Source organism: Pempheris klunzingeri, chromosome 10 (assembly GCF_042242105.1).
Source record: "Pempheris klunzingeri isolate RE-2024b chromosome 10, fPemKlu1.hap1, whole genome shotgun sequence".
Taxonomy (NCBI): Eukaryota; Metazoa; Chordata; class Actinopteri; order Acropomatiformes; family Pempheridae; genus Pempheris; species Pempheris klunzingeri.
Genome location: NC_092021.1, coordinates 25,287,030 through 25,300,854, shown reverse-complemented (window position 1 = coordinate 25,300,854; position 13,825 = coordinate 25,287,030). Strand labels below are relative to the sequence as shown.

The following is a 13,825-nucleotide window of genomic DNA, read 5'->3' as shown; positions in this document are numbered from 1 at the left end:
AGTTAACTAGTTAACTAACTGACTAGTTAACTAGTTAACTAGTTTAAAGACACAAACAGGCTCACTGAGGAAAACTGTCATCCAATTATATTTAAGTATCCCAGTATGAACAAACAGGAGACATGTTGTGACCGGCGGCGCCCTCCGGTGGTCGTTCTGCACCACTGCACCAGATCACAGATCCATCAAAACTATTGATCATCCTCCTCCTCTGATCAGCAGACAGACACATCAATTCATTGAACAGTTTTCATGCACAAACAACAACTGCAGCATCTTTTCACACAAACGACACGAAAGGACAAAAACATAGAAGAGATTTAAAGATAAAACAAGAAAATAGATGAAGGACTTTTTTCCTCTGTGATGGTGAAAAGCTCCAATTTATTTTATTTATCATCAGTTTTTATATAGAACTATAAATACCTTTATATAAGATGTATGATAACTTTTATATGTTTGAGACACATATAAGGGCTTTTATATACATGAGACAATATCTAAGGTGTTTTATATAAGGTTTAGACATTAAACATGGCGGTGGGGGGTCACCTGATCACCTGATCACCTGATCACCTGGTCACCTGATCACCTGATCATGACATCAGGAAACGGGGGCGGAGCAGCTTTTCAACGGAGGCGGCTTCTGTGTAGTCGTTAATGTTTTTTGACCACGGTGTGTGAACCGGTCTGTTGTCCCTCCGGCAGGCGGAGTACTCGGAGCTGGTGGAGACTCTGCTCTCCTCGCAGAGAGACGCCGTCATCTACCAGCGGCTGGCCGACGCCTTCAACAAGCTGACCGCCAGCAGCACGCCGCCCACCATGGACCGCAAGCAGAAGGTCGCCTTCCTCAAGAGCCTGGAGGAGTTCGTGGCCAACGTGGGCGGCCTGCTGTGCGTGAAATAACCACTGGAAACGGGCTCCGCCTCCAATCATCGTTCTTTTGGAAAAGCAACCAATCAGAGACCCTCTGCTTCGTCCCTGAGGACTATGGGTAGAAGAGACGGCGGGACGCCGCGAGGACGCTCTGTCTCTCTACCTGCCGGGGATCCATCTCATTTCTATTTTGTTTTGTTTTTGTTTTCCTCCCCGCCCGGCAACGACCACGACGACGATGATGATGCTGATGCTGATGATGATGTGGTAACCATGGAGACTGAACTGCAGAGCAGACGGGCTCAGCCGGGGGATCCCGCCCTGTTGACTGAAAGCGACGGAGCCGCACCGACGAGGGGTGGAGCGACGGCGTCCTCCTTCCTCGCTCCGCCACCTCCTCGTGTACCTGGAGGCCACACACACACACACACACACACACACAGAGTGACGTTTAAGGTTGCTGTTGTTTAAGATTGAAGGACAAAAGGACAAGTTGTTTTTTTTCCAGTGTGATTTTTATTTTTATTTTGTATTTAGAGCAGCCATTTTGTTTCAACAATGTCATGGCAACCACCCCACATGCCCCCCCCTCCCCCCGATGCACACACACACACACACACACACTTCATTTTAACACACACGCCACCCCAATCCTTCCCAGAGTGCCTTTGTTTTGATTGTTAGTGTGTGTGTGTGTGTGTGTGTGAATCAGCCGACAGCAAATAATGACTGTGCCTGCCATTCGCCAAGAATACAGTGGACACACACACACACACACACACAAAAACACACACACATGTGCGAAGTGTTGCCATGACAGCGAAGTTATGGCCGCCTCGGCTGTCTGCGCATCTTCGGGGTCGCTGAACCAAACGTCCCGGGACGGCGTTTGTTTGTTTGATTGCCAGAAAAACCAAAATCAGATTGTGTTTCACTAAAAGTCGAATATATATAAAAAATAAATATATAGAAAATGTTTTCGCACCACAGACGGCGAGAAACAGGAAAACATGGCTGAAGTGTTTTTATGTGGAGGAGCTGAAAGTCGCATGAGTTCAGCCGCAGACGGAGCAGCTTTAGCAGTTTGGTATTATTATTATTTTTTCCTCCTCCTTCTGGATCTTCGTAGTGTCGACGTCGTTCCCTCCGAGCGGCGCAGACGAAGGCCGACGTGGACGCGGCCTCGAAAGTTTAGCGGATTAATTTTAGTAGTATTTTTCTACGTCCACCGATCGCTCTCCAACACACACTGGATCGAAGCAGAGACGTCCGAGTCTCTGAAGAAGGACAGCAATAACAAACCAAATAAAAAGGAGCAGAGCCACGGCGGACTCCTCCTCCTCCTCCTCCTCCTCCTCCTCCTCCTCGTTCAGAGAACTATCCTGGTTATCGTAGAGCGGCTGTTTTTGTTAATGAAGTGTAAAACTGTACATAAACTTATTGTATAAAATGTTTTCCGCCTCTGCATCTTCCTTCACACGTGTCCTGTCTGCTGTAACGTCTTTTATTTGCTTCTGATTTATTCTTTCCACCACCAGGAGGTTTAACCGAAGCCGAACCCTGGAGGTAAAATATCCACTTCCATGAGGAGTGAAAACTAAATAGACTCAGATTTAAAATATTTTAATGTTTGTGTCAAAGTTTAATGTTTTTTCTCTGCAGCAGGTGACTTTTATTCCTCCTCTAAAAACCAAATATTACACAAAAGTCCACTTGAGGAGGATTCAGGGTGAAGAACCTCCAGGATTGATCAGCTTAGATTCACAGGTATTGATTATTTTGACAGTTTTAATGTGTCACCATGTCGAATAAAGAGAGAAACTATTTAAGACAAAAGGATTTAACACTTTACACTTTATAAAATATCATTCATGATTCTTTTTAGCTTCAGTGTAAAGTTGAGGCTGTGACTCATTTGATTTATTTCTACACATTTATCTCTATTTTATACTAATATTTGTATGTTGGATTTTATTGCTCTAAAAGCTAAAATCAGCTATAAAGAAATGTCCTATTTTTACTGTGTACGAATAATTTGTGGTGTTGATTTTGAGTCTCAGTCACATTAACAGGAGGAGGAAACATTTTTTAAGTTAAGTGCTGCTACATGAAATTAATTCACTAAAATTTTGAATCAGTTTCAATATTTTAATTAAGTTATATTTAAATGTAACTACATTAATTTTTGATAATGCTCCTTTTTAAATACATTTTTTAATCAGAATTGGCATTAATTTTATAGTATTTTATATATTTTATTATTGGTTTTACTAATATCATTATTGTTAAATGGTTATTTATTGATGGTCAATTTATTGATTTAAATAATTTTATTCATTCAGTTATTTGTGAATTAAATGGTAATTTATTGATCGTCCCTATTTCATCTCCCAGCAATTAAACACAATTTTTTTTTTGTTTCTTCTTTATGTCAAACTTTAGATTACTGACTGTAAACAGACATTTGTATTAATATATTCATATAAATTCTGTCATCTAGAATAAACAAATTATTTTAACAGAAAAAGAAAATAAAAGGGGGTAAATTAAGCAGAATAAAACAAAATTTAATGAGAAAGCACAAAATAAAATAAATGAACCATAAATATAAAAAAAGATTATATGTAGTTGTCAGTTTAACATTTTCTAACATTTTTGTCCCTCCTGACGAGCCGTACTTTCTGGACTACGTCATCAATCCGCGACTACCCATGTGCTCACAACCCCGGAAGTGTTGTGAGCTGGTCATGTGTGTGACACATCCATGGTTACAGCCGCAGACTGTGTGCTGTTAGGGCACTTTGTTTTCACCGCAGCTGCTGTTTGGAGACGTTTTAACGCGGCCGCCATCTTGGAGCTTCTCTACGTGATTAATTCCTGCGGCGGTTGACGGCGGAGCAGCGGTAAAGAAGTGGTTCACTGGACCGGTGCGGGACCCGAGCTGCTCTCATCCAACCCCCAGGTATTTAGCCCACATGTGGTGAAACGTTGGTGTAAAATAACTGAAGAATAAAAGGTAGTTTTAGTGGAGAGAGGTGCAACACGTCCACTGTCAAAGCTGTTCTCTCTAACGTCCAGCAGGGGGCGACTGGATGGAAGTCAATGAGGAAATGATTTATCAGCTCAGTGAACATTTTCCTGATGAGTTTCTGCTCTCGGTCTCTAGTTTACTGTCTTCTTCAGCACAGCAGGATGTTCTTTTAGTAAACTATGGTCCATTTAGAGGAAGATACACCAGGAAGAGGGGTGTTATTTGGGGCGGGGCTAACTTATAACAAACCAATCAGAGGCAGGTCTTGCCGTAGCTTAACCAATCAGAGGAAGCAGGGGACCTGCGTCACTTCTGGCTCCAAAATCAAAAAAATGTTAAGCTGCAGTGGTGTGTGTGTGTGTGTCTGTGTATATATACATACATATGTGTGTATATATATGTATGTGTATACGTATGTACATATATGTACACGTATATTTATGTGTGTATGTACATATATGAATGGCTATATGTATGTATACGTGTGTATATGTATCTGCATGTATATGTGTGTGTATAGATAGATAGATAGATAGATGATAGATAGATAGATGATAGATAGATAAATGGACAGATAGATAAAGTTGCTGAATTATACTTTTTATCACCAGATCTTTGAAAATACTCAACTTGAGGCAGCAGTTTATAAACTAACTGGGAGACGTCATGGCGGCTACGTCCATTTCTATAATAATTTCTGTTATTAAATACTCTCATATTAAGTTGGGCGACAGAAACATAATCATTTAAAATATCTGTGATGGTGATTGATACTTAGAGCCTTTTAAAAGAGAAAGTGTGACAAAACAGTGCCTCAAAAAGCCCAAAGTAATGGATGAACAAATCTTCAAAGTCAATTTATCATTCGTCCAGCCCTGTATGTGTGGTCAATAATGATAATAATGATAAAAGCCCATTTCACAATATTAGAATAATGATTTTTATTGATATTCTTGTATAAATAGTATTTTCATGTTGCTGTTTTTTGTGTAAAATCACATGATAAATGGTCCAATTGGACAGAAAGCAACAGTCAGAGAGGAAGTCACCATTTATTCACCATTAGTTTATTAGTTTGGGCAACAAGTTATCATCAATAACAATATTTCTCTTTTATTTCCAGGTTTTCAGTTCCCATCAAAAAGGCTTTAATTCATCCATTCAGGACAGCGGTTCTCCTCTTCCTCTTCCTCCTCCTCCTCCTCCTCCTCGTCAGCCATGAGCGACAGCGATGACGACGCTCCCACGCTGTCCGCTCACACTCTCGCCGCCCTGCAGGAGTTTTACAATGAGACCAGGACCGATCCGGCTCACGGCACGACCCCGGCGCCCCAGTTCGCCGTGGGAGCGGTAGAGGAGGACTGGGTGAGTTCGCCGACGGGACACAGAGAAGCCGACGCTGATCTGTTCTGTGTTGTGCATTAAAGATTTAATGTTGTCGTGTTTCTGTCCACCAGCGGATGAGCCAGTTCTGGTACAGCGACGAGACGGCGACTCGGTTGGCTGAGGAGGTCGTCCGTGAAGCTGGAGAGGGAGGCAGGTAAAACCACACACACACGCACGCACAGAGGTACTTCTGTATTTCTGTATTTCTGTTACATGTTTCCCAAAAATGTTCCAGATCACACTATTGCCGCTTTTCCACTCGGCCAGACATGTCAAACTCAATTATATCCGGCCCACGAGATCATTTCATGTGACTATTAAGAACGGCCCGTCGGTAAACAGCACTTCCACCTCTCATACTACAAATCCCACAATGCACTGAACAGCTGCCGCACAAGTCCAGATCAATGCATCATCAGCGCCTTTATAGTGACATTTAAGCTAAACCCCCCCCCCCCCCAAAAAATAAATGGCTAAACGAAAAGTGGACTTTGAAAACAGAGACTTTCTCAGCAGAGTTTTACCTGTTTGTCGATATCAGAGGTGAACCTGTGTGTCTTGTTTGTGGAGCTGATGTGGCCGTAATTAAAGAATATAAATATAAGACGACACTAAGAGACAAAACATGAGGATAGTACAAAAAAAGATTAAAAATTGTTTTTTATTGAGGAAAAGTTGTTGAAGTTTGTTTAAATTCATATTTCTGGATAAAATATATATTATTATATTATATACTATAATAAAAGAGTCACTTTTAGAGTCTTCACTAAATGTTGAGCCTGTTTGGCCCACAATTTAGACCCTGTTTTAAATTTTGGCCCTTTCTTTGATTGAGTACCTGTACTATTTTAGTACCTGCTCTGCCGGGGCTCCAAGCGAGCTGAGTCGAGCCGAAAATGTGACATCACCAGACTGCAGGCCACTGATTGGCCAGGGAAAACGACCCAAACTGAGTCAAGTCGAGCTGAAACATATGTAGGACGTCACCTCTCCATCATTTCAGAGGACATTACATTGACTCCATTTATTTCCTGGAGCAGTTACCTTTAATTGAACTACTAATTAACACACAAAACATGACACACTGTGCATCTTTCAGTTTGGTTAAACTTTAATCACCATTTTACATCCATAAACACACACACACAGAAAATGGAGGAAAAACAGACGCTTCAGAATTTGCTTGAGATTCATCACATTTTTAGGTTTTCTTCAGTACCAAAGTCATCCAGTGATGTTTGTCTGTACGTCTGCTGCTACACTGCAAACAGGAACTGCTAATAGTTTATTCGGCACAGTTTTAATGGCTTCAGTTTGCCAAAATGTAAACTAATCAGCTAAAAACTGGGCTCTAACAAGTATAACATTACCAGAAGCTAGCTTTTCTAGCTAGCTAATCTTGTCCAAATGGAGCTTTGACAACTTTAACTGAAACCTAAGTTAGCTGAAGTTAGCTAATGCTAGCATTTGCTTGTCTGTTTCATCTCCACCATGTTTCCTTCTGCCCCCAGGATAGCGTGCGTCAGCGCCCCCAGCGTGTACCAGAAGCTGAAGCAGGGCGTGGTGGACGGCTCGGACCGGGTGTCTGCCGTCGTGTTGGAGTACGACCGCCGCTTCGCCGCCTACGGGGACGACTTCATCTTCTACGACTACAATGAGCCGCTCTCTCTGGCGGCCAGCGCGGCTCCCCGGAGCTTCGACATCGTCATCGCAGACCCTCCGTACCTGTCGGAGGAGTGTCTGAGCAAAGTGGCCCAAACCATCAAGTACCTGAGCAAAGGCAAAGTGCTGCTGTGCACAGGTGAGAGGAGTGTGTGTGTGTGTGTGTGTGCGCGTGTTCATGTGCGTGTGTGGATGTATGTGGATTTAAACTTCTCTCTCCCCCTCTTCTCTCGCTCTCTCTCCAGGAGCCATCATGGACAAAGTGGCCTGCAGCCTCCTGGAGGTCAAAATGTGTCACTTCCTTCCTCGACACAACAGAAACTTGTCCAACGAGTTCCGCTGTTTCGTCAACTACCCGTCTGTCCTCCTGTCCTGCTGAGGACGTCGGACCGAACCGACACTCAGGGACGAAGGGACTCGACCAGAAAGTGGAGATTATTTATGGTTATTTACTTTAACGTGTTTGGAAAATTAGACGCTCCAATTAATTTTCCAAATAGCCAGACGAATGCTGTTTGGTATTGAGAACAATAAATCCCACAGATGGATTCACTGAGCAACTGGTTTGGATGCTGGACTTTGATTAAGGATTTGTTGACTTGGTTAACTTATAAATGGATGTAAATGGCCATTATAAAGAGTATATTTTCTGTTTAATGTACCCTACTTATGTTTGTAGTTGACTTATTACTTTCCTAAACCTAATAAATAATAAAGGAAGTTAACAAAGTAACTACAAATAAATTAATGTTCTTTACTTTTCACACAGGATTTGAATCCAGTTCTTCTGGATCAAAGTCACCACACCGGCATTAATCTGATTGGTTTTCAGTCGCAGTTTGGGTTAGAATAATAAATCAAATACAAATGGTAGGACACATTAAACACAAAATGTACTATGTTCTACACCAGAGCTTAGCCACATTTACCCTATTTTTGCTTTTCTGTGCCTGATATTTTAAAATTAATTTAATTTAATTATCTTCTCAGAAAACAGGTGTAATTATTTTCTGTTATTTTATAAACTCTGAATGATCTATTGATTGTTCTATATCAGTGAATTAAAGGGTAACTTCACCGGTTTTACACTCAAAAGCTCAGCGTACTCACCACGTGGGTCACTGCTCAGCCTCTGAAGGCTGCTGTACGAAGCCTTCTGAGGTTGATCGACGTCTAACGAGAAAGAAGCAGCAACAACAACAAGAAGAAGGAAGGAAGGACTGTATTTTTGTAGTAGGCGTGTTTATTTTCTTACCCCCCCTGATGCCGTTAATCCAGTCTATGTTGGGATTTTGAAACTGGATCCAGTGTCTGTATCCTGAATGAGACTGAAACATACAAGAGCTACAGTTTTTGTTGTACAGTTACTGAGAGATGTGGGCCGATTCTCTGCAGTGTCAACAAAAGTCACAGATTTACAGATTTCTGATAATTACAATAATGTTTTGAAGACAGGTTGTTAAAGTGGGTCAGAATAATTTAACAGATGTTATTTTTTTACACCAGTAGGTGGCGTTGTTGACCAGATCATTGGGGCGCTTTATTCTATAAGGGTACATTTTTGTTTGCTCTGATTTCCAAAGAGTTGCTCCCCCCAAATGACTAGTTGTGTCCATCCATGCAGGTGATGGCTGTGCTTGGTTTAGAGAGACCTGCTGTGTCTTTGAGGTTTTTCTCTGCAGATTCAGTCTGCTGTTCGTTCAATTTTACATCTCTGTTCACGAGTGTAGTCAAGAGTCCACAGTTTAGGTCCAAAAGGTGCCATAATCAATCCAATTAGAGACCAAAACAGACAAAGTCCTCGTTTGTCCAAAGTCCAAATGTGGATCCAATCTGAGGGCTTTTCACGCTGCACTTAGCTCGGGGCTAATAGCTCCCTTTACCATGGGCTTAAAACACCCTCACACTCCAAGCATGGATCTATTAAGAGACCTGGAAACAGTGTTGGAGGCTTCATTCATTCCTATGAAAGGTGCTCAGTGGTGCATTGACTTGAATTGAGCTGGCTAACTTCCTGTTAGTCCTCCGCTAACTTGAATGGGGATAATAGGACTTTCCAAATGTTATCGGACCGAATGGATCAAATTCTGATGGTGAAACTACTTATTTTGTGTGTTGTGATGCTCATAACAGTGTATCCACTGACTGACAGACATCACTTTTACAATGCAAGTCTACGGATAAAAGTCTTTTTGGACGCCGCTGTTTTAATCACACGGTTTTGCCTCAGAGCTTGAAGGTTTGATTCCAAATCACAGACTGTATATAAGAAGTTGACGTAACAGCTGTGACGCCACACATTGGTGTGTGGACCGCCTTTTTGAAGCCTCTTGTTCAGCTATACGGGCGTCGCCATCTTGTTTTTTTTGGCTCCAGAAGTGACGTTCAAGACCGCCTCTGATTGATTAGTCACAGTGTAGCCCCGCCCTACAGCCTCCCCTACTTTAATAAAACATTTTCTCACTGACTTCCATCCAATCAGACTTCAGTTTGGAGCCAGCAGAGTCGCACTGGCTTCACTTTTCAGAACCAGAAGCTACGTCCACTTCTTATATACAGTCTTATGCTCCCAGGACTATCTGGCCCTGATCAGGAGCAGGTTAGTGCTGAGTTTACACTACAAACTACAACTTAAAGATGTGGGGAACTAAAGGAACTAAGATTGTGCAGCACTGAGCTCAGGTTTAGTCTGGATTAATGCTGAGTGTGTTGAAGGGACTGAGAGCAGGCAGCGTGAGAAGCCCTCTGGAGAACCGCAGCCTTCATACTTTCCTTCCCGTCGAGGCGAGCGGTCGGGCCCTCGCTTTGGGCTCCGCTCCCTCCAGACTCTGGTTGCTGCTGCGGCCGTCCCGCTCCTTCTCCAGCAGCGGCACGCAGGTGCACCCCACGGCGATGGACACGTAGCGCTCGGTGTAGGAGTGGCGGCCGCCGACACAGGAGCCCAGCCTCCTCAGGATGACGGACGGAGCGTAGACCGGCGTGCTGCGATACCGGTCGCTCTCCTCGCCGCGGGGCCCCGTCAGACAGCCCTTACACAGGCAGTAGGCCTCTGGGATGTGGCGGGGGTACCTGGTCGGGTCGTAGGAGATCCTGCAAAGACAAAAACAATAATTCAACACATTTTTCCTTTGCAGGAACAGATTTGAGACTCTTTGAGCTGATTGATGCTTTCAGGATGACATAATTACAGCTTAAGCACAATGAACATATTCCTGCAAACTTTCTAAGAAACAGATTTTCAGTTCTTGTGTAATTTGCCAGCAGTTGCACAGTGTTGGTTTTCTTAAATTAAAACACTAATTAACAAGAGTACAGAAAGCTCCTGAAGCCAGCAGACAGCACAGTAATGATGCTAAAGTGATACATGGAAATAAAGAGTACAATCTTTGCTCAGACTGGTTAGATTTTTCCTTCAGTTGATTAAAATCTTGAAGGATTTACTTTAATCTACTCACGGAAGCCCATTTTCACCACTGTGATGAAAAAAATATCCTCTAATTGAGTATAAGGAGAGACGATCTCAAAATAAATACAGAAAGAAGTCACTTTTGAGATACTAAACCAGTATTTTAGGATACTGTCTCGTTATTTTGACATTATCTTCCATAAAAATGACGGACAGGATCTTTTTTTCCCCATCACCATGATAGAAATGGACCTCCATAGCTTCTGACATCATGCATCACTTTATCACCTAATAAACGGATATGTCACACTGATATGTGTCAAAATTAGTTTGTGTCTGACCAAAAGAAACCTTATTTACACTCAAACTTCCATGTGTTGTGACAAAAATAAGTGACTTGGAAAGTCTTACATTTGTAGATTTGTCATATTTTTGAATATAGAAGCAAATAAAAACATGTTCTGTAGCTATAATGTACCTGTTTTGAATGAGCAGCCTGTTAACAGGTGTAGTATTACACCACATTACTCTCACTTTATACTTAGATTACAGAGCAAAATGTCTGATATTAGTGTTTTTATAAGTTGTTTTGATTGAAGACGTCCGTCAGTCATGAAGCTGATCTGATCAGGAGGCTTTTCACTGTAATTCAAGTGTTAAAATAACCTTGATACCAACACTGAATTACATTATTAACAATAGAAACAGCTCAACAAGTTATGGAAACATTGTCATGAGGAAATACTTAAAGATTTGGAGTAAAAGCCAATTTATCAATATTTTACTTTTCTCCAGTCTAATAAAAGTCAACGTAAGTAAAAGTAGTGATTTCCAAGCTTTTTCAAAGGGTGCAATACCCCTTTAACGCTGCACCTGAGCTCACCTGTAGGCCCAGGGGGACACGCTGAGCAGGTTGACCGGGGGGCGGGTCTTGCCGTCGGCCGGGGTCCGTGCGGTACTCGGGCAGCTCCGGTTGAGTTTGTCCTGCGGCTCCAGCTGCAGAGCGTGATGGAAAGCGCTCATCACTCCCACCGAGAGCCGCCCGAACATCTGCTCCAGGATCTCCTCCGGCAGGTCCAGGCAGGACCGGGTCCTGGTGGCCTTCTTTCGGACCCGGGTGCTCCCGGCCGACCAGCCCAGCAGGAGGAGCACGGCCAGGTGCAGCAGCAGGACGCGGATCCGATGCGCCATCACAGTGCGCGGTGTTGTGCCAAAATGCTGATCAGAAAAAAGCGTCTTTGCGCGCTGTGGTACCGCCTGCGCTGCTCTTATGTTCCCTTAAAGACGACCAGCAGGTTATGAGAACAGAGGTGAGCGCTGTTTAGGCCACTTTCCTCTGATATAATCCTGTAAAATGTCGGAGGAGTCGGAGAGTCAGCGGCAGGCGAACAGTCCACAGTCTCGACTTGGAAACCGAAGCACAGGCGCGCCGCCAGTGAAAGCGCGGAAACATTTTGGCACAACACGTCCACGGCGTCGCCAGGAGCACTTATTCCCTCAGAATTAGAAACTAGTACCCAGTTGGGAGTTTAAACACCTGCCGTTTTTTGGTTTAAGACGAGAAAAAAATGCCACCCAGAGCGTTTTCCTGTTGGTGATGCGTGCGTAAAACCCGATGGAGCCGCGGAAAACAACTAGATCCACCTTTCAGAAGGAGTCCAAATCAAGCTGAAGCACCGACAGGTGAAGGCCCGTCATTAAAAGAGGCTTCATGACAGCAGGGGGAGGTCCAGACTGTTGGCTGTGTGCGCTCTGCTGCTGGAGAGATGAACTGGTCCAGCCCCTGAAGTCTGCTCTGTACTATAACGCCTCCTACAATTACCCTCCCAAGACATTTTAGTCCTGCGTTTGGGTGCATGAGTGTGAGTCCTTTTAGTGAGGGGGACATCCTGAGCTTTCTACTGATTAACAATGAACCCTTAAAGTCCTCAGTAGGGGATAGCAGGACTTACAAGCTATAATGGGATAAATAAAGGAATATCTATCTATCTATCTATCTATCTAATGGCTGCAGGGCACCTGATCACAGTAGGTCCACTAAAAGAGCTTGTTTGATCCACTGACAGGCTCAGAGTGTTATTCTAGTGTATGACAGCATTATGGAAAGGCTCCCTACAGAGAGAGACCTGGAAGATCCTTTTTATTAGAGCAGACCAAGGCGTTATACTGCACTACTCAAGCCCACCAGACTCCATTGACAAAAACAGTAATTTTACCTCACACAACACAGGAGCTGCTGCTCTACTGCTGCTTCAATCAGATAATTTCTTTGTGTTACTGTGTGACTTTGGTGTTTTAAAGGGTTAGTTTGGGTCCAACAACATTCGTGTGACACACAGTAACACAAACAAACTGCAGTAGTGGTCAGGCTACCACCATCTAAATCTGTTAAAGTAAAATTACTATTTTTCTCAATGGAGCCTGGTGGCTTTGAAGAGAGCGACAACGGCTGTTTCTGGTATAACAGTAAATATTGTGGTACAAATTAGTGAGGGAGAGTCAGATATTGAAGCTGTAGGATGAAGAGAACCTGGCAGTACAGTAGGACTTAAAATGTGTTTCATATCTGTTTAAAAAAATTCATGTAATTAGAACGAGTTGTGTCTCGCAATATACTTTTTGTGGGAAAGATTGAAAGGTCCACTACAAGGGACAGGTGATAAAAAAACATTTTGGAGGAAAAAACATCCCAATTATGTTAAAAATCTACTTATTAAAGCCTTTTTTTCTTCCATACAATAAATACCACGTCCTACTATACATGATAAACTATAGTGTTATGGTCAAACAGCTAGAAATACATCATGACTATATAAAAAGTGAATAAAAGCTATATTTAATACAGTTTAGCTGCTTTGGTGAAGGAAAACGCCACATGGTTTCTGTCAAGTTTGTTTTTGAATAGATAAAATATTTTCTCTTTTAATTATATAACGAACAACACAGAAATGAACAAACACGGAAAAATAAATAAACTTCAGATACATGTTTCAGTTTCAAGTACAAAATGTAGAAGTTCAGCTGTATATTTAGTGTTTAGTAAAAACAGAGTTGGGCCTGAAATGGATGGATTACGTGTGTTTATGTGTATATCAGTGCATTGATGGGTTTTCCAGGCTCACACATGGAAAACATGCAGTGCTGTCAGAAGTGTCAGTGTTTTATAGTTTTGGCTCTGAGCGCCGACACCGGATTTAAAATAAAAAGGAGACAGCGAGGTTAAAGTGACTTAAAGTGAGGACGCTACAGGTGAATACATTTAAACAACTTCCCCAGTTGGTAACACACATTAAGACAATTATTTCTTTATATTGTGTTTTTGTAAAGTTTTATGTTTAAATATGCGAATGACTCATTTGCATACATTTCCTGAAGAGAAGGTTCAGGTTCAAAATGATTTTTCATTTTGTTGACATATTAGAGCCAAAAGGTTTTTACCTGAAGGAATGTCAGATATCTTCTTT

The 13,825-nt window shown here is 42.4% G+C and overlaps 3 protein-coding genes across 3 annotated transcripts in view; 2 read left to right on the top strand and 1 right to left on the bottom strand.

The window, feature by feature from the left end:
• xpo4 (exportin 4) overlaps positions 1–2,341 on the top strand; it is a 58,123-nt gene extending 55,782 nt beyond the window's left edge. The window contains exon 24 of the mRNA XM_070838586.1: positions 709–2,341. Within this exon, the coding sequence (XP_070694687.1) occupies positions 709–906 (198 nt within the window). The 3' untranslated portion in view covers positions 907–2,341. The remainder of the gene's footprint in view (positions 1–708) is intronic.
• A 1,342-nt stretch (positions 2,342–3,683) lies between these two features.
• eef1akmt1 (EEF1A lysine methyltransferase 1) lies at positions 3,684–7,669 on the top strand. The gene is made up of 5 exons (XM_070838446.1): positions 3,684–3,838; positions 5,031–5,272; positions 5,365–5,447; positions 6,805–7,094; positions 7,201–7,669. The coding sequence occupies exons 2-5, from the start codon at positions 5,126–5,128 to the stop codon at positions 7,332–7,334; spliced, it is 654 nt and encodes a 217-aa protein (XP_070694547.1). The 5' UTR covers positions 3,684–3,838; positions 5,031–5,125; the 3' UTR covers positions 7,335–7,669.
• Positions 7,670–9,601: 1,932 nt separating this feature from the next.
• On the bottom strand, positions 9,602–11,573 carry il17d (interleukin 17d). Its single transcript, XM_070838175.1, has 2 exons — positions 11,245–11,573; positions 9,602–10,045 (listed from the first exon to the last, which is right to left on the bottom strand). The coding sequence occupies exons 1-2, from the start codon at positions 11,550–11,552 to the stop codon at positions 9,718–9,720; spliced, it is 636 nt and encodes a 211-aa protein (XP_070694276.1). The 5' UTR covers positions 11,553–11,573; the 3' UTR covers positions 9,602–9,717.
• Between the last annotated feature and the right edge of the window lie 2,252 nt (positions 11,574–13,825).